General features: G+C 44.1%; 1 protein-coding gene across 1 annotated transcript in view; it reads left to right on the top strand.

The window, feature by feature from the left end:
- The window catches only part of CFAP20DC (CFAP20 domain containing), a 556,698-nt gene that overhangs the window by 408,108 nt on the left and 125,546 nt on the right, over positions 1 to 23,044 (top strand). The window contains exon 15 of the mRNA XM_073592150.1: positions 19,122 to 19,325. Coding sequence (XP_073448251.1) covers positions 19,122 to 19,325 — 204 coding nt within the window. The remainder of the gene's footprint in view (positions 1 to 19,121; positions 19,326 to 23,044) is intronic.

Here is a 23,044-nt window from a genome sequence, read left to right as displayed (position 1 = left end):
AGAGAGCTGGTCAATTCACAGCTCTGCATTGTTTCTTCCTTTTTCTGCCTATGTGGAGGAGGGTGTGTGCCTTTCCTCCAATCAGCTATCTCACAGTGTAGGGCAAGAATCTACATCTACAGGTGAATCAGGAAGAGAAAATTCTAACAGGACGTACACTTTCTAAACAGTATATAAAGATGAAGACAGCAGATATACGTGTAAAACTTATGTAGGGAGAGTTGTTTCATCTCTGTGTAGCAAGGTCCCAGGCCTCCTCTAGTGTAATGAGAACCTTTAGAGCCAAGAACTGCTGACATCCTTCCATATAGAGTGGGTTGTAAGGCATAGTGGGTGTAATGCAAGTTAGATTCTTGGGCGCCAGACACTTCTTGAATGCAAAGAGATTTTAATCTCTTAAATAGCATAGTTGCCAACGTTGCAAAAAAAAAATGTGGGACACTTTTTTGGCTGTAGGCGGAGCCGTACAATAATTAGGTTACAGGGCATTCGTTTGTAGGCGTGGTTTAGCAAAAAATACAAGTGCGGCGCACGAAAAATGGGCGTGGTTTACGTGAATGGTGGGCGTGGCTTAAATGGGCGAGGCTCAAGAGGGTGTGGTTAGAGTCTGAGATGAATGTGGGATGGAGAGGGAAAGGGGGAGAGGGAAAGGGGGAGAGGGGGAAAGGGGGAGAGGGAAAGGGGGAGAGGGGAATGACGGGACAGCAGCCCCAGATCCTACACAATAAAAATATGTGTATTCTAGAAAGTTTAACAATCAGCAGATAAAGATACTCCAAACACCTGGTGTTAGCACTTCAATCATCCCGGCACCATGGTTGTTATGGTGTCAGGATGATTGAATCACATTACTTCTATTATTACATTGTAATATAAAATGAAATCATTCAACTGACCATAATGCCGAATCAGTGGGACCACTGAGCGTGTCACCTGCTACGTCGCCTGCCACCAGATGCCATCAGGTTCCCCCAGCAGAGTCTGTCCTTACATCAGGTGCCCCCAGCAGAGTCTGTCCTTGCATCAGGTGCCCCAGCAGAGTGCCTCCTTCCATCAGGCATTCCCAGTACAGTACCTCTTACGTCAGGTGTCCCCAGTGGAGTGTTGGCTGCAGATGGAGTGTTGGCTACAGTCTAGCTACATCTCCTCAAGAGTGGTGACAAGGGGAGAGAGGTGTGTGGGTGGAGGCATGGTGACTTGGGGTGTTACAGACTGACTTGGGGAAGGGTGGAGGCAGGGTGGTGATTTGGGGGTGCAGGCATGATGGTGACCTGGGGGGTGCAGGCATGGTGGTGACTAGGCCGGAGGGGGTGCAGGCATGGTGGTGACTAGGCCGAAGGGGGTGCAGGCATGGTGGTGACTAGGCTGGAGGGGGTGCAGGCATGGTGGTGACTAGGCCAGAGGGGGTGCAGGCATGGGGGGAGGGGGATGCAGGCATGGTGTTGTCATTGGGGGAGGCGTGCGCAGGTATGGTGGTGATATGGGGGGAGGGCGGCAGGTATGGTGGTGATATGGGGGAGGGGGCCAGGGCTGGACTGGGACAAAAATGTGGCCCTGGACTTCATCCAGACTGGCCCATGGCACAACAGATCAGGGTACGGTACATCAGGCCACATCAGGGCACAAGGCACATCAGGATACAAGGCACATCAGTGCACAGCATATCAGGGTACAGCACACCAGGCCACATCAGGGTACAGGGCACAGCACATCAGGGTACAGAGCCCAGCACATCAGCGTATAGGGCACATCAGGGCACAACACATCAGGGTACAGAGCCCAGCACATCAGCGTATAGGGCACAGCACATCAGGACACAGCACATCAGGGCACAAAACATGGAGGCACAGGACATCGTGGGCACATCAGGGCACGGGGCACCGGGCCACAAGGCACATCAGGTCACGGGGCACATCAGGGCATAGGAGATCGGGGCACAGCACATCAGGGCACGGAGCACATGGCACATCAGGGCACATCAGGGCATATAGCACATCAGGGGACATCAGTGCATATAGCACATCAGGGCATATTATGGCACATCAGGGCACATGGCACATTATGGGGCACATCAGGGCACATAGCACATCAGGGCACGGGGCACATCAGGGCACATGGCACATTAGGGCACGGGGCACATCAGGGCACATTATGGCACATCAGGGCACATGGCACATTATGGGGCACATCAGGGCACATAGCACATCAGGGCATGGGGCACATCAGGGCAACTGGCACATTAGGGCACGGGGCACATCAGTGCATATAGCACATCAGGGCACATAGCACATCAGGGCACATTATGGCACATCAGGGCACATGGCACATTATGGGGCACATCAGGGCACATAGCACATCAGGGCACGGGGCACATCAGGGCACATGGCACATTAGGGCACGGGGCACTTCAGGGCACATGGCACATTATGGGGCACATCAGGGCACATGGCACATCAGGGCACGGGGCACATGGCACATGGCACATCAGGGCATGGGGCACATAGCACATCAGGGCACGGGGCACATCAGGGCACATTATGGAAAAATCAGGGCACATGGCACATTATGGGGCACATCAGGGCACATGGCACATCAGGGCACATGGCACATTATGGGGCACATCAGGGCACATGGCACATCAGGGCACGGGGCACATCAGGGCACATGGCACATTATGGGGCACATAGCACATCGAGGCACATCAGGGCACATTATGGAAAAATCAGGGCACATGGTACATTATGGGGTACATCAGGGCACATTATGGCACATCAGGGCACATGGCACATTATGGGGCACAGGGCACATCAGGGCATATAGCACATCAGGGCACGGGGCACGTCAGGGCACATGGCACATTATGGGGCACATCAGGGCACATTATGGGGCACATAGCACGTCAGGGCATATAGTACATCAAGGCACGGGGCACGTCAGGGCACATAGCACATCAGGGCACATAGCAAATCAGGGCATGGGGCACGTTAGGGCACATAGCACGTCAGGGCACATAGCACATCAGGGCACGGGGCACGTCAGGGCACGGGGCACGTCAGGGCACATAGCACGTCAGGGCACATAGCACATCAGGGCACATAGCACGTCAAGGCACAGGGCACATAGCACATCAGGGCACATAGCACGTCAGGGCACGGGGCACGTCAGGGCACATGGCACATTATGGGGCACATCAGGCACATTATGGGGCATATAGCACATCAGGGCATGGGGCACGTCAGGGCACATAGCACATCAGGGCACATTATGGCACATGGCACCTCAGGGGGCACATTACCAACTAGCCAGTATGCAGAGTAGCGCAGGAAGCGTGTCTGTAGTAAGTTCTCTCTCTGTCACAGTGACTCACGAGTGGCTGCTCCCCAGCGGCCCCCCCTCTCTTCTCATCAAAGATGAGACACTGTCACACACGGGGCAGAGCGGAGGGAAGATTTCCTTGTGTTCAGTGGAGAGGGGGGAGGGGTCGCCAATCCCTGTAGCCAATAGGCTTCAGTGTACAATAGAATTTTCTATTTGTACACTGAAGAGAGAAGCCGATTGGCTGCCCCTCTCCCCTGCACTGAACACAAGGGGAAACAACTCATTGACTCACTCGTGGGGCGACGGCGGCCATTTTTGTGGAGCCGTTGCCGTTTTTTTACAAAAACACTCACGATTTTCTCGGGACAATCCCAAAAATTCGGGAAAACACCCGGAACAAGATTAAATCGGGACGAGGGTCCCAAAATCGGGATTGTCCCGGGAAAATCGGGACTGTTGGCAACTATGAAATAGAACTTTTGTGAGAGAGAGTTAGGCCAGGACACCCTTAGGTAATTGCAATGTTAATTGGCAGACTCCGAGACTTCTGCAGGTAGATAGCTATGCAGGGAAAGGCATCCAGCAAGATGCCACATCTGCATGTGTAGGAATGCTGTCCCCTATGGCAACAGACTTTAACTGTTTCTAACACAAGGTGTAACAGTTTCACTTCCACTACAATCACTTCTTGTGGTTCTTCAACCCACTGAGCTCCCAGTCTCTCTCTCACTAGACTAGATGATTCACTGCCACTGAATTCCTTGAGCTCTTCCAAGCTTCACTGTAGTATCTTCCTCAAGCGTCACCCCAGCTTCTCTGCTGGGTCCCTAGCTTGGCACTCCAGATACTTATCAAGCTTCACCCCACTGGCCTGCTCGGTCCCTGGCTTGACGCACAAGGCTTCTCTGTAAGTGTCACCTCTGCTGGCTGGGTCTCTGGCTTGACACCTGCTGAAGTTTCCCCATTCTTCACCTTCCCCGGTTGGTGAGAATTCTGCTCCGGTACTTGCTTCAGCTACTCATTGTAGTCCCTGGTAATAAGGTGGATGGTTCCTTAGTGGCGACAGCTTCCCCTCTACCTCCGACCACGACAGGTTCTCCGGCCGGCAGAACCGTCACTTCTGGTTGGACTGCAGGCCGCAATCCCAACCCTGTGCTGCTCTTGCTTCTGGATAGGCCCTCAGACAGCCTAGCAGCCAGATGTGCCCGGGATAGGCCCAAACTCCAGCCTAGCAGCCCAGGCAGTACAACACACGTCCACCCAAAACAGCTATCCAGGTGGCACAGAACTCTGATCACCCAACTCCACCCAAATATATAGGTTCTCCCAGCAGGTCAAGGGATTCAAGAAAACCCCTGCCCATTGGCTGAGATACCCCATATAGTCCTAATCTGTCCTTGCTTTGCCCTTGTCTTATCTAACAAAAGGAAAGAGAAAGGTCTGGTATCACCGGTGACACACCTACATCCCTAAAATATGCAATAGAACAAAAAATTCGCCCTGGGACTTTGAATGAGGTAATCGCTGTTTTGCCAATATACGTACTAATAGTAAATACAATAAAAATGTACCTAGGATATAAGAACATAAAATAAGTATGTAATATAATGTAGGTTATATGGGCAACAGGGTATGGGAGCCATAATGCAAGACCCCGTACTCACCCTTGAAACAAGGCCAAAACAAAGTGTGTAGTTCCCAAAGGCAGCAGCAGGTGTCTCACTCGGGAGCCGAGGAGGCGGAGCCCAACGGGACCACAATGAGGGCTAAACAGAGGGCAGGCACGGCGTGGATGTGAGAGTGTGCACCCAAAGGTCTCAATATGTCCATATGTAATATAGGCATAAATAGATTTATCAGGTAAAGAGCCTAGAGAGCCTAAGCCGAGGATAGTAGGAACATGGAGACTGTAGGGGGAAAAATAGGAGAAATGGCAAAGAGATGCCAACGGGTAAGGAAGTGTAGAAGAAAAGACGCAGAACAAGGAAAGGGGGAAAGAAAGGGGAGAAGCAAGGTACAAATCTGTGTTGGTACCTGTAATGTCAGAAAGCAAAACAAAAGGTAACTGCTTGAAATGAGCCATGTAAAACCATTCAAGCATACCTGATGTTATTGTCAGTGTATAAATATGAGAGTGATAAATCTCAACAGACAGCTCTCGCAAGTGTGTGTGTCCTCTGTAAGAAAAGGCACTGAAGTACACGCCATGTAGGCCCTCCAATATATACCCCCAGGAGACCCTGCGAGGCTCCGCCCCCAATTCCATAAGTGGATACCTGACGTACAGGCATGAGAGGCACCCAACATCACCGGGGGGTTTGCAATGGACACTCCCCCAGAATATCCAGATGATGCACTGCATCTCCTTTTTTTCTGCCTAAAGTCTCCATGTTCCTACTGTCCTCGGCTTAGGCTCTCTACTCATATAGTGACATATACATGGCATTACTAATTTACCATTATGGATTACCTGATAAATCTATTTATGCCTACAGCCTTTATTACATATGGACATATTGAGACCTTTGGGGGCACACTCTCACATCCACGCCGTGCCTGCCCTCTGTTTTGCCCTCATTGTGGTCCCGTTGGGCTCCGCCTCCTCGGCTCCCGGGTGAGACACCTGCTGCCACCTTTGGGAACTACACACCTTGTTTTGGCCTTGTTTCAGTGGTGAGTACGGGGTCTTGCATTATGGCTCCCATACCCTGTTGTCCATATAACCTACATTATATTACATATTTATTTTATGTTCTTATATCCTAGGTACATTTTTACAGGCATCCACCACTGATGAGCAAGCTGGGTCTTGTGAAACGCATCAGGTATATTAGATGCCTGTACACCATATGATACTGATTATATAAATATATGTATATGTACCCATCTTTTATTTTAATGTATGTTCAAACTGGCCATTGTTGGTGATATCAATTATGCATGATTGTATAGTTGAATAAATCCTTATATTTCATATTTTTATTGCATTTACTATTACTACGTATATTGGCAAAACAGTGATCACCTAATTCAAAGTCTCAGGGCAATTTTTTTGTTCTATTGTCTTATCTAATGCCACCAGGTACCCGGCCACCTAGCGGCAGAAGAGAGAAGTGCAGCAATTCTAGACTTAGGGTGGAATCCATTGATCCCTAACAATGAGCCAAGGTAACTACACCGGGCAGGTAAATTTAGGAGCAACCCTGCCTAAACATCAGGGTGCTACATCTATGTATCATCTGAGGCTGTTCACTTCACTGGGTATATGTGAGGGTTTACATCCACTTTAAGGTAAAAAATGTCCAGCCTTTAGAACAATTTAAAGTGTATGTAAAGCCACTTTTTCTTTTTTGTTCTGTGTCCCTGGCAATGAGGAATTCGCCCTCTACTTGTCCTGATGACCAGTGAGGGAAATTCCTCCTACTGGGACACTTGTTCCTGTGACAACTCTTGGAGGTGGAAATTCCAGTCCTTTTGAAGAGATATTTCCCTTAATTTCTGTTGTATCTCCAGGACTGCATGATCCTTGTTAGCATATAAGCACTGCAGCACAACTCATTGGTTGTGCTGCTGCTCCCTCTTCGAGACTAGCCCTGCTGTACAAGGAATGCAAGAGGCTGATATCGATCAAATTTACATACTGTACTCAGGCTTTTTTCACAAGAGGTCCGGGTCCGCCTGAAAAACGGGCCCACCATTTCCCTCTATGTAGGGAATCCAATCCAATCTGGCAAAAACAAACAGAAGGGGATCTATTCCCCTCTGTCTGGCCAGATTGGATCAGAAGGCCTGTTTACATCCGAATGCCCATAAAGCACAGTGGGGAAGATCGCGGGCGCAATGCTTTGCTTTACAATGCTTTGCTTTGCAGTAAAAAAATAAAAATAAATGTGCATTATTTACCTGCAAAAAAATGTGCATTTATTTTTTTTATTTTTTTATAAAGGTGAACTTATCCTTTAATACCTACACTCACCGGCCACTTCATTGGATATACCTGTTTAATTGCTTGGTAACACAAATTGCTAATCAACCAATCACATGGCAGGAACTCAATGCATTTAGGCATCTAGACGCGGTGAAGACAGCTTGCTGAAGTTCAAACAGAGTATCAGAATGGGGAAGAAAGGGGATTTAAGTGACTTTGACTGTAGCATGGTTGTTGCTGCCAGACGGGCTGGTCTGGGTATTTCAGATGTCAGAGGTCAGAGGAGAATGGGCAGACTGGTTCAAGATGATAGAAAGGCAACAGTAACTCAAATAACTACTCTCTACAACCAAGGCATGCAGAATACCATCTCTGAACGCACAACACATCAAACCTTGAAGCAGATGGGCTACAGCAGCAGAAGACCACATTGGGGACCACTCCTGTCAGCTAAGAACATGAAACTGAGGCTACAATTCTCACAGACCCACCAAAATTAGACAATAGAAGATTGGAAAAATGTTGCCTGGTCTGATGAGTCTCGATTTCAGCTGCCACATTCAGATGGTAGTGTCAGAATTTGGTGTAAACAACATGAAAGCATGGATCCATCCTGTCTTGTATCAATGGTTCAGGCTGGTGGTGGTGTAATGGTGTGGGGGATATTTTCTTGGCACACTTTGGGCCCCTTACTGCCAAATGAGCATCTTTTAAATGCCACGGCCTACCTGAGTATCGTTGCTGACCATGTCCATCCCTTTATGACTACAGTGTACTCATCTTCTGATGTCTCCTTCCAGCAGGATAATGCACCATGTCACAAAGCTCAAATCATCTCACCACTGGTTTCTTGAACATGACAATGAGGTCACTGTACTCCAATGGCCTCCACAGTCACCAGATCTCATCCAATAGAGCACCTTTGTGATGTGATGGAATGGGAGATTCACATTATGGATGTGCAGCTGACGAAACTGCAACAACTGCGTGATGCTATCATGTCAATATGGACCAAAATCTCTGACGAATGTTTCCAACACCTTGTTGAATCTATGCCATGAAAAATTAAGGCAGTTCTGAAGGCAAAAGGGGGTCCAACCCAGTACTAGCAAGGTGTAGCTAATAAAGAGGTCCGTGAGTGTATATTTATTTTCTTCCTTAATACATGGCTGTGTCAACATCATTGGTCACGTGAAAATAAAATAAAACCTCTAGTTTGGAGCTTTTGCAATTTACAAATGTGTATATAAAATTTTGAAAGAGGGTTTAGTTCAAAGCTAAATAGTCAGATTCTATATGTGCGGCTCTGGATCATTGCAGATAAAAGAAATCAAAAGTTTGCTATGCTTTTATATCCTGCAGATTTTTTTTTTTAATTCCAGTCCCAGTGCTGCACATGGCCTTTTCGGATCTACACCTGTCTAGCACTGTAGTACAATTTGATTGGTGTTTAAACACTAGACGCTTTTGTGTACTGTTCTGCAGACGTTTTAGAAGAGTCGTCATTTTCTCACAAAGGTACACTTCAGAAGTGGAGCTGTATGGTGCTATCACACACTTGGCTTTCACAGATGAAAGTCAGCTGAATTATTTTTATTATGCTACTTTGGAGATGGAGAGGCTCTGTTCACAATTGAAACTCTCAAAATTTAATGATGATCTAATACTCAATACATTCTTTTTTTTAAAAAAAAGTTCTCTGAATCCTTGCTGAGTAGAGGAGTCTGGCAGATCCTGAATCTGTTCAGCTGGACATTTCCATGCAAATTGTATCAGCTGCCAATGTAATGTTTGATGTAGCCTCTGGTGTGCGTGCCTAAATTAAACAGACACTATTATTCAGATAATGAAAATGTATAAAATGTAATATATACAGAGTACAAAAGACACTTATACTGTACAATTCTACTTCAATAAAAATCTCTAGTTATGATGCATTTATCAAATAGATCTGCATTTGATAACACCAAGGATTGCGAATAACCCCAAATGCAGTTTGTTAAAGCCAGAACCCCCAAACATTATATATATATATATATATATATATATATATATATATATATATACATATATATATATATATATATATATATATATATATTTTTTTTTTTGCAGAAGCTCTAAAGAAGAAAATGGTGGGTGTTACCATTTTTTATGCAGCGGTTTTTCAAACACAATTTTTTGGGGAAAAATACACTTTAATGAATTTTATTGCACACAAACACAATATAATACCCATTTTTTTAGTAAAATATAAAAGATGGTGTTATGCCAAATAAATAAATACCAAATATGTCACGCTTTAAAATTGCGCCTGCTCGTGTAATGGCACCAAACTACGGTACTTAAAATTCTCTACAGGCGACGCTTTAAACACCTTTACAGGTTACCAGTTTAGAGTTACACTGGAGTGTGGTGCAATCACCATTTACAACGGTGTGCAGAACTTATGTATGTATGCGTTCACATTTGCACATAAGCATAGGGTGGTGGAGGTGCTTTACATTTTTTTTATATATATATATATATATATATATATTATTCATACAAAATATATATTATATATATATAAAATATATTACTTTTTTACACTGTCTCTTTATTTTATTTATTTTTATATTAAGTTGAACATCATTGTGATAGCATGGGTTATGATAGGTCCTCTTTAGGGAGAGAATTGGGGTCTATTAGACTCCAGATCTCTGCTCTGTCCTCCAATGCAGCCAATCAGACAGATTGGCCCTGGGCACTAACTGGCAGGTAAACAGAGAGCTGAAACCGGAAGTGACGGAATCCTCTTCGCTTACAGTTTCCAGGATCACAGGGAAGGAGGAACAATTTCAGTTGCTTTCTCTCTCTTTGTAATACAGCCGTTGCCACCAGTCACAGTGCTCCCAGGCTCTGTGATGGGACAGGAGAGCCCAAGAAAGGAAGCAGCAGGGGGAGACCACCTTCCACCTCCCACAGAAGTGGTTAAACCGTTTCAACATAAGAGGGAATCGCCAGCTTAAAATATTAATACCAGGATGATGACTGTAGCTGTAGGCATCCTCCCGGTATAACCACTTCAACACAAGGACGTCCATGGGTCATGCAGAGTTCATTGACAGGTGTAAGTGACTTGCAGTTGACCTCCTTCTTCAAACTGAATTTGCATTCCTCTAGATGTGTATGGATATGCAAAACCCATCTGATGTGAATGTAGTAGCCTTTAGGAACCTAGTTTAGGAATAGGATGCTAAATACATTTTGTAAAGCTCCTCTGTACCCAGTGAAGCAGTTATTGATTACTTTAGTCTGCTCTGTGTTTCACATGCTGCTGTTCTGATTATTTCCCCAGTCAGTTGTTAAGACCTTTTTTTTTTCCCCGGCTTTTGCCACTTTTCCTTAAACAGATCCAAAGGATTCCTAGTCCTTTTTCAGATTTGGAAAATATTTTTGTGGTTTCCGAGAAGCTTCCTTTTCTTTCTTTCCATCCAATTGCTTCCTTCACAGATTTAACAAATAGTTCTATCAGAGTGGAGTCGAATCCTGCTGAGACTTTCAAATCTTCACTGTCAGATGAATTATCTGCCGTTTTTGATGTGTTAGGTGTAGCCGCTGAGGAACTCTGGGCGGGTTTGTCTGATTCAGGTGTTGATATTTGCTGGATCGATTCTCTGACCGATTCTCTAATGATGTCTGTCACCTCCCTGGCATCCATCTCTTTCTCTCTTGTGGCTTCGTCGAAGCACGTACGACATGACAATTTTTCTGGTAGAGCTATGGTGCCACAGACCCAGCAATTACTTCTTCGGTGGCCTGAGTGACTTCTACAGTGACGTGAGCGGCTTCTACAGTGATCGGAATGTTCTCTTCTTGAGTTCGATAATCTTGTGGACCTGACAGGACTGTCCAATAATGCAGCATTAGTGGCAGGCTCCCTTTTTCTCAATCTTCACTACTTACCAATTCGTCCCCTTACTTATTAGGCTGTGGATGGTCTGCTTGGGCAGCAGTCTCCATGAGGAGTGAGAGATAAGCTTCCACCTGGAATATACATGCAGCAGTATTCAGCAGGAAGAAGAGACTTGGCACCATAGAAAGAGAGAGAGAGAGCAAGAGAGAGACCAGCTTACCTTGGTGAGGAAGTAGTTGTAAGGATGATAGCAGCCAGAAAAGGGAGCTGACAGGTGTATCCTGGTTGGTATATTATTTAATACCACAGTATCAGGGTATTAGAGGAACTTTTAACATCCCCGCCGTCATGCCAGAAGTGATGTCACACTGGCGCAGGCACAGACGTGCACCAAGGAGCCCCGCACCATATTGGAGACTGGAAAATGGGCTCCCGGCAGCCTCACTTCCACTCGCGCATGCGCAGAAGCGGCCGGATGCTCGGGCGCAATCTTGGGATTGGCTGCATGGGACTACAGAGCCCAGGGGAACCATGGGAGTGTCAGAAAGGAAAAATGGAGACCGCTGCAAACAAAGTAAGCCTGTTTAAGGCTTGTATGACACCAGGCAGCATACCCCTGATACCATCAGAGTGGGGTTCCTTTCATCTAGCTCGTTTAGAGGCTGTACAGGAAAGGACTTCCACCCAGGAGAGGCTTGAACCTGGCTGGGACAAGAGCGCTAAGGGGTGCTAAGCGTTCCATCCAGTCCTGGACAGGTGAAGAAAAAAGGAGAATGCTGCGGTGGGTCCTCCCTTACAATTTATAGCTATTCAGTCCTATCAGGTTGTGGGGACTTGTAGTGGAGATGTGAACCATCTCCATAGAGAATAATTATTCTTATGAGTGTCTGCATCTCTTTAGAAGTAATTAACCCTAGGGAGTATCCAAAATTTGCATTTTTGTTGCAGAGGATCCCTGAAACCTGTCTTGTATATTAGTGCAGAGGTTTTCATCCAAGCAGGAAATTACATTTTTGGAGGCAACACCAACTATGTACACCAACTATGCACTTTTTTGCACAAATTGTAGTTGCACTCTGCAAGTGCAGTTGCTCCAGAGCTTAGTAAATGTGGTAAAGCTCTGCTGAGTTTTTTTTTTTTCCTTGCATGTGATTGGGTATTTTTTGAAAAGTGATGCTTTGCCTCATTTAGTAAGCTCTGGAGCAACTGCACTTGCAGAGGATAACTGCACGTTAAAGCGCACCGCCTATTTGTTTTTAGTAAATCAACCCCTATGTCTTTCTTGTACAAGAGTAGTCTCGCTGTGCCCTTAGTGAGTATTTGCTTACACCCTTTTGGGTAAAGGATACTATAGCAGTAGCAGCAGCGAACTTCTGCTGCCATTGCTATAGCAACCTATGCACAGGGATGAAAGTGCTGTGCTTAGTTGTCAGAAACCATGAATTAGACCGAGACAGAAGTACAGTTAAATCACACTTGTTTAATAATAAAAGTAAATAGAACAAACATAGTCAAAACATAGCCAAAGTTCAGTAACTGGAACGGATAATCAGACAAGCCAGAAAGTCAGGAAGCCAGGCAACAGCGTAGTGGAACAGCAAGCAGGATCTGGAGCCAGAAGGAATGTCAGCCAAGCAAGTCTTTAACAGGAACGCAGGATATAGTCTCTGTGATGCTGACAAGGTGAAGGCAGAGATCATCTGGGCTGGATGGCTTAAGTAGGCAGGACCGATGAGCAGGATATCATCAACAGGTGAGTCACTGTGGAGAGAACGGAGCTGGCAATTAGCCAACAGCTGAGCGACCAGCTCAGAGAAGGAAGGGCTGAGCCCTGACATTAGTGCGCAAGCGCAGCTGAGATGTGTACTTAGCACATATGTGCAAGAAAACCTGAATAATAGACAGCCCTGGCTTCACTTGCCCACAGTTAACATGGCCACATGCAGAAAAAGAATGCATGATAGAACAGCCTCATTTTTACATGTAAACATGTTGGCTGCCTTTCATAGAAGCAATAAAAAGATATGGACTCCTAAGATGATGTTTTTTTGTGCACTTATTGGTTTAATTATAAGAAATAAAATCGTGATTTTATTTTAACTCTACCCCAGACACAAAAATATGTAAGATTTTTTCTTTTTTTTGTGCTTGCAACATAGTAAATAACTGTATTTGATACAACAATGGCCATTGGATTACTGTGAATAGAGTACCTGTAATGATCTGCACTAGTAATAATAAGCAAGGGAATGCTGTATCTAATAATGTTGTAGGCTGTTAGCAGGTTTCCCTCAATTAGTGCCTTCTACCCACTCTCCCTACTGTTGGGCTGATACATGAAAAGCAAATAAATAAAAAATCATAACAATAGTAACATAGCTCCCAGTTGTCCCTCGTCTCTAGGAACAGTCCCTCTTTTGAAACTAAATCCCTCTACCTCATTTCTTCCTTTGAATGTCTCTCTGTTAGATTTGATGTTTCAACAGCACAAAACTTTTCATCTAAACTTCAAATAACTGTATTGTCTATTTGCCCTTCTAATATAAAGGGAAAAAAAAGAACTAATGGGCTACAATTCGCCTGCATCAGGATCACTAGTAAACTTCTTTCATTTTAGTGTGGACTGGGTTATTAGGACAAAAAGGCCAGAAGTGCTGACAGGAAATAGTATGTACCAATTAAAGTGTATAGGTTTATTCATATGGGAGCAGGAAGCCGTACACCATGAAAAATAAACATACCTCTGAGCCCAGGAGTGACAGGTGTTTGCATACAGCCACCCAAACAAATCAAATACAGGCTGCATCTGTACGCTGTGTAAAAGTGCTGAGCCCTGCCACTGTGCAAAAAAGAGGTAAATGGCACACAGAGTCCTCAAGGATGCACCGAGGGGCTTCAGAATATCAGTTCTGAGCAGAGAAAACTGTTTTTTCAGTTTACTCCAGGATTGCTAATTCCCAGATTGGGTTATGAAGTTTTGGGTTCTGGGCACCTATGTGGCAAATGAGGTTTATTATTGATAAATGTAAAGTTATGCACTTAGGGACTAAGAATATGCATGCATCATACATACTAGGGGTAGTAAAACGGGGGGAATCAATTGTGGAGAAGGATCTGGGTGTTCTGGTAGGTCATTCCGTTTTGGGGACCAGTTCACAAAAAGGATTTCCAAGAACAGGAGAAAGTGCAGAGAAGGGCAACCAAACTGATAAGAGGCATGGAGGAGATCAGCTATGAGGAAAGATTAGAGGAACTGAATGTATTCTCTCTTGAGAAGAGGAGATTAAAGGGGGATATGATCAACATGTATAGATACATAAGAGGTCCATATAGTGAACTTGGTGTTGAGTTATTCATTTTAAGGTCATCACACAGGACAAGGGGGCACTCTTTACGTCTAGAGGAAATGAGATTTAATCTCTAAATATGGAAAGGTTTCTTCACAGTAAGAGCTGTGAAAATGTGGAATAGACTCCCTCAAGAGCTGGTTCTAGTCAGCTCAGCAGATTGCTTTAAAAATGCCTGAATTGTTTCCTAAATGAACTTAACATAACTGGATACTAACATTTATAGATAAAGTTGACCAGGGATCATCCGCTCGCCACTTGGGGGATCAGGAAGGAAGTTTTTCCTCTGCTGGAGCAAATTGGATCATGCTTTTTTGCCTTCCTCTGGATCAACTGTGGGTATAGGATTGTGTTTATAGGATTGAAGAAAAAAAAAAAAGTAAACCGGAGGGGACAATCGCACTATTAATCCTACCCAGGAGAGGCACCTCATACCCCACTCGGGACTTTTTGGTTTTGGCTCTATAAATAAGCCCTCCAAAATGAAGAACTCTTGATACATGAAAACAAGGCTTCATGTACTCACTTATCTGATGATTGGGATCTTACTCAGGTGGATGTATGAAAGCAACAGTCATGTCTCCCATTCAGAGGTGAATATACAAGTTCTTTATATCGACAGATGTATCGTGGTTTCTGATATGTGGTTCACCTTTCTATTCAGTACCTTACTCTGATTGAATCATCCTATCTCCCACTATTAGAATCATCAGTGACCTTGGTTACTTAGGAGGTGAGATTTCCTCTCCTCCTCAACCTAAGTGTCACAAAATAATTGGTTTACTCTCCACCTCTGTAAACTCTATCTGCGGGATGGATTATTCTTGATCCGTAATTTGTCTTGTGTGGTGTCACCCCATACCTGGTCTCAAAGTTTATCAGCACCTACCCAGTATGTCCTGAGGAAGCTATTAAAATTGCAAAATGCATTGACAAGAAGGCATGGAGAAGTCCATGGATCCAAATCTTTGATACCTTTACACAGTGTTTTTGTATCCATTACGGATTATATATACTAGCTTTTTAGATCCATGCTTCCATGTCCATTCTATTGGGTATCTATAGACCTTTTTATTGGTTGAGCTAGATGGACTGTGTGTCTTTTTTCAACTAGACTAACTATGTAACTATGTCCGGGGGCTTCAAAGAGCTTTGGGAGGGACAAAGCCTCTAACCCTGTGTACAGGTTTACCTGGAGACAAGCTGCGTGTATGTGCAGGTGCACAGGAGGTCCCCTGCCCAGAGGCAAGGGCATGGGTAAGAACAGTAGAGAACTGCAAAAGACAAAAAGGGAGAAAGTGAAGTACAGAATTCTTATACATGACCACAGCAGTGCTGGAAATTGGTCTGATGGATTAGACAAAAGGCTGAAGCCTGAGGCCCAAGTAGTGACAATGCAAGAAGAAGCAAAGAGGCTAAATACAAACTCTGCTTTTGTGTTATGAAGTGATGGTGGAAACTCCTGTGATGGTAACATTTTGTTTCATTGGAACTTTTTTACCCCCCCCCCCCTTTTTTTTTTTAAATAAAAGTGGGTCAACAACCCCTAAACTGTATTTTCTGCCTGGAATGAACTCATTGAAAACGTACTCCACTTGAGTGAACCCCCACGAATATCACAGCTGGTAATCGCACATTCAAGCATGGATGTGTGCCCCTGGACCCAGACAGTTTTTGTTTGTGGCCACCCATATGCCCTCTACACAATAAATGCTCAAATGTGTGACTACCAGCGTACTGCCACAGCCTGTAATTGATGTGTACAGCAATTGTGTTTGAGATATTTTTCACAATAGGTCTTCAATTTCAATATATTAAGCTGCACTGAAAAAATATATTAAAAAATCCAAAAATATACCTGTATATACTAGCAATCAAATGTGCATAGTTTACATATAAATTAAAAAAATAAAGTAAAATTCCATGTGATGGGAAGTCCTCTGATTTAGTGCTCATATCAAAATCACAACATCAGAGTGGTTGTCCATCAACAATATGTTGAGGAATCTGTACATCAAAACCTCCACCTCAATGGTAGTAATGTAAACGCGCCAGCTATAAATGACGTTCTGATTAAAAAAAGGTCACAAAGAGCCCAGAGGTTAAAACTGTGTTAGGGTCACCCAAGGGTAACAGGAATCCTTATGGAGATCCTCATTCCAACAGTGCAAAACAAAACATGCTTGGCATAAGTTATGGGTGAGAGGTCATACAGCTAACTACCCGTGTGTATTCTCTGTTTTTAAAGGATTTGTACATTTTCTTAAACAAATACCTCTGCTTGCACTTGACCAACTCATCGATTCTTTCTTTGCCACTCCATTTCCTTTTATACTTTTTTTCTTGGCAGTGGTCCATCACAGAGACTCACCCTTTGTGTGACATAGAAAGGGCTACTAGAATGGACACTAATTTATTTTTTTTAATTTATTTCAGGTACTTATATAGCACTGCCAATTTACGCAGCACTTTACATATACATTGTACTTTCACATCAGTCCCTACCCTCAAGGAGCTTACAATCTAAGGTCCCTAACTCACATTCATACATACTAGAGACAATTTAGACAGGATCCAATTAACCTACCGGCATGTCTTTGGAGTGTGGGAGGAAACCGGAGTACACCAATGCAGGCACAGGGAGAACATGCAAACTCCAGGCAGGTAGTGTCGTGGTTGTGATTTGAACCAGCGACCCTTCTTACTGCTAGGTGAGAGTGCTAACCACTACACCTATACACTATACTGTATATCTTTTTTTTAATCCTATCTGGTCTGGTCATGCTGTTTGGAAATACCTATAATTTCTGGGCGCAGTGATATGCAAGTTTTTCACAGTGTGTTTGTCTTCACCAATTTGAACGAGCCCTAATAATAAATGAATAGTGTTAAATCAGTTTAGTATCCAGATGAAGATCTGTTGTCAATAAGTTGCAACTGACCAACTTGTGTATTGAAGTAAAAAATTATTTTAAAATAATCTACTTAAGTCAATGTGTTTCATGTCTTGATCTATTCTCACTTATTACTTCTCCTCATTTGTTATAAAAATAAAATATTTAAAAAAAAACTGTAAGTATGCTAAAAACTGCGAACTTCAAGGGCCTTTCAGACCTTAGCACTGTTCGTGTGCATTCAAGGGCATTCCATTAGGCAACCTATTCTAAAGGAATGTATATATGCATGAAAAAATTGGTCATGCACAATTTATTTCAAATTAGGGCAATGCAATACACAGAGCATAGACCTCTGTGCATAGTGGTGCACTGTAAAGTCTCACAAACAGGACCCTCCTGACTTGAATTGTATTGTAACTGTACGGTTTCTCTTTATTTTGTAAAGCACTGTGCTAGCTGTTGGTGCAGTCCCATATTATAATAGTAACAATAATTAGTGTGTGGGTAGGTGCAGTGTGGTGTGGTGGCCAGTAAAAACTCTGAGGCCAGTTGCAGAAAACAGAACTGTATTGAAACTGGAGTTCAGTAATGCACAACAAGCCCAACGGGAAGGCAACTGGACCAGGCACGCTCACAGGCTGTAACAGCGATGGGTAGAAACAGTAGGTCTCAGGTGTGCCCACACAGCATCTATCTTGAGGAGCAGAATGCAGCCTGACCAGCCCATACCCAAGGGAGGAGGCTTCCAGGAAGGATGGTCCCTGCACTTTCCCTTTCATCTACTTTCCCTGATGCTAAGCACTGTCCCTGACAGACGTGTGACCTGTCCCTAATGTAGCCACATGTGAAATGTGTAGAGCCCAGGAGCCAACGTCTTAATTAGAATCTGTCTGACCCAAGATGGCCACCAAAGTAACATGGGATGCCAGAATCTGTTTGGATGCTGCCTTTCTGTGACTGAGGAGATCGTAGAGGAACTAGGTTCCTCTCAACGGCCTCCTCCACCTGCATTCCTTCTGCAGATGAGCGCCACCTGCAGTGGAGAGAATAAACTGCATCTACCTACAGGTCTACGGTAACATGCATCTTGAGGTCCAACATAACACGGGTTATTGTATGAGTGAACCCTAAAAATATTGTGGGGAAAAAAATCTCCTTAAGCACATTATTCCTTTAATTTGTGTTAGTAATGCATTTCCCTATGGTGTTGGTCCCTAGCTCAAAAGACCAGAGAGGAATCGATTTCATAAGGGAAAATGGCTGCCACTCCTTCTGCTGATATCATGGTTCTAACAGATCATTTTTGATGCATTAATAGGTCTAGGTGTGCATTATCAGAAACGTGGCAAGGGTTTGCTTTCTTCCAAAATAATTTGGAAAACTGTCCTTTCTCAAAAAGTTGGGAATTATATAATAAGGCATTGGGCAAAGTGAAAATGGTGGCGCAGAACAAGTATGTAGATCAGGAAAGTTAGATATCATTTAGAAGTGCTTTTTCTGCATAAAGTCTCCAAGCTATTGATTCAAAACACTGCCACATGAGGATGCAGATGACATCCATGCAACCAGCAGTTTCAGAAGAAGTCAGCAAAGACAGCCTCAATGTGTCTCATGACAGGTTGCCTTTAAAAAAGTTCTGGTCACAGACTGTTCATTTACTTCTTTTTGCGTTCTTTTGCTCTTTTTCTTGTATTGTATTGAATATAACCTGAAACCTTCTTCTGTCCCTGTAGTGTTACGACTGGAGGAATTACCAAATGAACCGACTCAGCGCTTCTGAGATGCAGATGCTGGCCAGTCTGAAGAGGCAGCAAAATGAAGAGTTGGAGGAGGAGGGGATGTCACATGGCTTAAGCCAATCGCAAATAGACCATTGTAATGTCAGCATGAGCACCAGCAGTGATGATACAGCCACATGGAACTCCTGTCTGCCTCCGGTATGTGTATCTGTCATATGAATTAAATCTGATCTCCAGACCTTTCCTTCCAAAGGATTTGTACTCCTATCCAGTGCTAAGCTTTACATAGCTCAGCGACACAGCACAGCCCTGTCTAGCAGGGCAGAAGACCTGATTTTTCTCTGCTGCAGTTCCTTAACTCTTACAGGTCTTATGCCTCCTCCAGCCTTTGATTGGACAGTGAAAGAACAAGCAGCAAACTGATGAGCTCATCTCTCAGTTACTCTGCTCTCTCCCCTTATGAGCTTGGGCCTAGCCTTGTACTTTAGCACACATTATTGTCTCTAAGTGCTCCTCCCCCCCCCCCCCCCCCCCCAGTCTAAACTCTGCTGTACAGGGTTTGTAAATGGCTGATATCAAGTAAAATACAGGCATACCCCACTTTTAGGTACACAATGGGGTTTATTTACTAAAGCTGGAAAGTGCAAAATCAGGCTCACTTCTGCATAGAAACCAATGAGCTTCTAACCCCAGCTTGTTCAATTAAGCTTTGGTAATAAAACCTGGAATCTCATTGATTTCTATGCAGAAGTGAGCCTGATTTTGCACTTTCCAGCTTTAGTAAATTAACCCCATTGCGTACTTAAAAGTGGGGTATGCCTGTACCTATAATGTATTAATAAATGCAAAATTAGTTTGTTTTTTATGTGTTTGAAGGTAAGCTTTAAACAGCTTAACCACTTCAGCCCCCTTCGTGACCAGGCAATTTTTTGCGATTCAGCACTGCGTCGATTTAACTGACAATCGTGCGACATTGTACCCAAACAAAATTTATGTCCTTTTTTTCCCCACAAGTAGAGTTTTCTTTTGGTGGTATTTGATCAGGTCTGCGGTTTTTATTTTTTGCGCTATAAACAAAAAAAACAGCGACAATTTTGAAAAAAACACAATATTTTGTAGTTTTTGGTATAATAAATATCCCAAAATTAAAAAAAAATAATAATAATTTTCCTTAGTTTAGGCCGATATGTATTCTTCTATATATTTTTGGTAAAAAAAATCACAATAAGCGTATATGGATTGGTTTGTGCAAAAGTTATAGTGTCTACAAAATAGGGGAAAAATTTATGTCATTTTTATTATTATTATTTTTTTACTAGTAATAGCGGTAATCTGCAATTTTTATTGAGACTGTGATATTGCGGCGGTCAGATCGGACATTTTTGACACTATTTTGGGACCACTGACATTTATACAGCAATCAGAGCTAAAAATAGCTATTGATTACTGTTTAAATGACATTGGCAGAGAAGGGGTTAACACTAGGGGGCGCTCAAGGGGTTAACTGTGTTCCCTGGGTGTGTTCTAATTGTAGGGGGGATGGAACTGACCAGGGGAGGAGAGAGATTGTGTGTTCATACTAAGTATGAACACAATACTAAGCATGAACACCGATCTCTCTCCTCTCTCTTGAGAGAACCGGGATTTGTGTGATCACAGGTGACCGGATCAGCTCTGGGGACTGGTCTTAATGGAGCAACGTACAGCTACAGCGATTTGCCCAGCCGAGCCAACCTGCCGCAGCATAACTGCGGCGGCTGGTCGGCTAGTGGTTACAGTGGTAGTAAACCGCTGAAAAAGAAAGCAAAAAAAAAAACCTGCAAGACAATAGCATTGCATACTAGCACATTACCTTAGAACGAAGCGCAGAGGGAAGAAGTGCAGGGGGAACATGTCAGCCCCCACAGCGGTGACCAGGCACGCTATGGGGGCTGACATGTTCCCTCTGCGCTTCTTCCAGGTTCACAGGCTCCGGGGCTGTGAGGAGTCCTCCACGGGAGGGAGTCCTCCGTTCCGGCAAGGAGCTCTGAAGTTATGGCACAATTTCGCCGGACCTTCAGGGCACATGTGCATGCAGGGTGAATATCTCCTAAATCGTTTAGGTTTAGGAGATATTCATTTTCCCTACAGGTAAGCCTTATTATAGGCTTACCTGTAGGTAGAAATTACTAAGCGAGGTATACAACCGCTTTAACTCCAAACTTAAACGGAAAACAAGAGAATGGCTCACTGCCACTATACCCATTCCACATTGGGGTTTGGGGGTTTCCTGCCTGCTTTAGGGGTCCCAAAATGAGGACTTCATCCAGAGAGTGCTGAAAATAAATCCTCTCTTCTCTCTTATCAATCCAGAGAGTATTAAAAATTAGTTCTCTCCTCTCTCCAGACTACCCCTGAATTCCTCATCCTGCATGGGTGAGAACCCCTCAGTACTAAAATGTCTTCAAACCCTCCCCTTTAACTGCTTCCCGACCAACCGCCGCAGTCATACTGCGGCAGGTTGGCTCCCCTGCGCGAGCCGTTGTAGCTATACAACGCCTTGCGGGTTCAGGATTGCAGGCGTGCACACGCCTGCTGCACAGCGGGGGTGACGGGGCTCGTAGCCGACGGTCGCGATGACCGCCAGCCACGAGCGATCGTGAGCAGAAGAGACAGAACAGGGACGAGTGTGTGTAAACACACACTTCCCTGTTCTGTTCTGACAGGAATGACAGATCGTGTGTTCCTATTAGCTAGGAACCACGATCTGTCACTTCCTCCAGTCAGTCCCATCCCCCTTCAGTTAGAATCACCTCCCAGGGAACACAGTTAATCCCTCGAACGCCCCCTAGTGTTAACCCCTTCACTGCCAGTGACATTTTTACAGTAAACAATGCAATTTTATAGCATTGATCGCTGTATTATTGCCAATGATCCCATAAATGTGTCAAAATTGTCCGATGTGTCCACCATAATGCCGCAGTCACGCTAAAAATCGCAGATCACCGCCATTACTAGTAAAAAAAAAAATAATAATAAAAATGCTATAAATCTATCCCCTATTTTGTGAACGCTATAACTTTTGCTCAAACCAATCAATATACGCTTATTGCGATTTTTTTTTACCAAAAATATGTAGAAGAATACATATCGGCCTAAACTGAGGAAAAAAATTGTTTTTTTATATATTTTTTGGGGATATTTATTATAGCAATAAGTTAAAAAAAATGCATTTTTTTCAAAATTGTCGCTCTTTTTTTGTTTATAGGGCAAAAAATAAAAGCCGCAGAGGCCATCAAATACCACCAAAAGAAAGCTCTATTTGTGGGAAAAAAAGGACGTCAATTTTGTTTGGGTACAACGTTGCACGACTGCGCAATTGTCAGTTAAAGCGACGCAGTGCCGAATCGCAAAAAGTGCTCTGGTCAGGAAGGGGGTAAATCTTCCGGGGCTGAAGTGGTTAAAGGTACCCCAGTCCAAATATTGGGGGAAATATACCTGCCGTCCAGGACCCATCCCTGACATCTTGTACATATATATATATGTAGCGCTACCCTTGTGAGGGCCACTGATACAATCGGTACCCCACTGGTCGCCCTGACTCTGCAAGTCCTCCGACACCTCTGATACCCTGGGTTCCGTAATTTTTACCAATCGTCACCAATACCAATAAACTTACACGATGCAGGTGAAGCAGTTTAAATTTGTTTACTGAGGCAAAAATGACACATAGGAATGCATAACATAAAACTGTACGTCATAAGGATGACTTGTCTGGAAATAATATAGCACTAGTATGAATTGTGATTGTGCAATCTAGAGATTTCTATTTACCAAGACAAAATGCAAAGAAACACAGTGCAATCCAAACCATTTAGGTCACTGAGACCTATGTGAACAGGCAGCAGAGAGGCAGGGGACTGACACTTAATAGATCT

The sequence above is a fragment of the Aquarana catesbeiana genome, linkage group LG07, assembly GCF_042186555.1.
Source record: "Aquarana catesbeiana isolate 2022-GZ linkage group LG07, ASM4218655v1, whole genome shotgun sequence".
In the NCBI taxonomy this organism is placed as follows: domain Eukaryota; kingdom Metazoa; phylum Chordata; class Amphibia; order Anura; family Ranidae; genus Aquarana; species Aquarana catesbeiana.
Note: the sequence above shows the minus strand (reverse complement) of the source record. Positions and strands in the feature narration are given on the sequence as shown.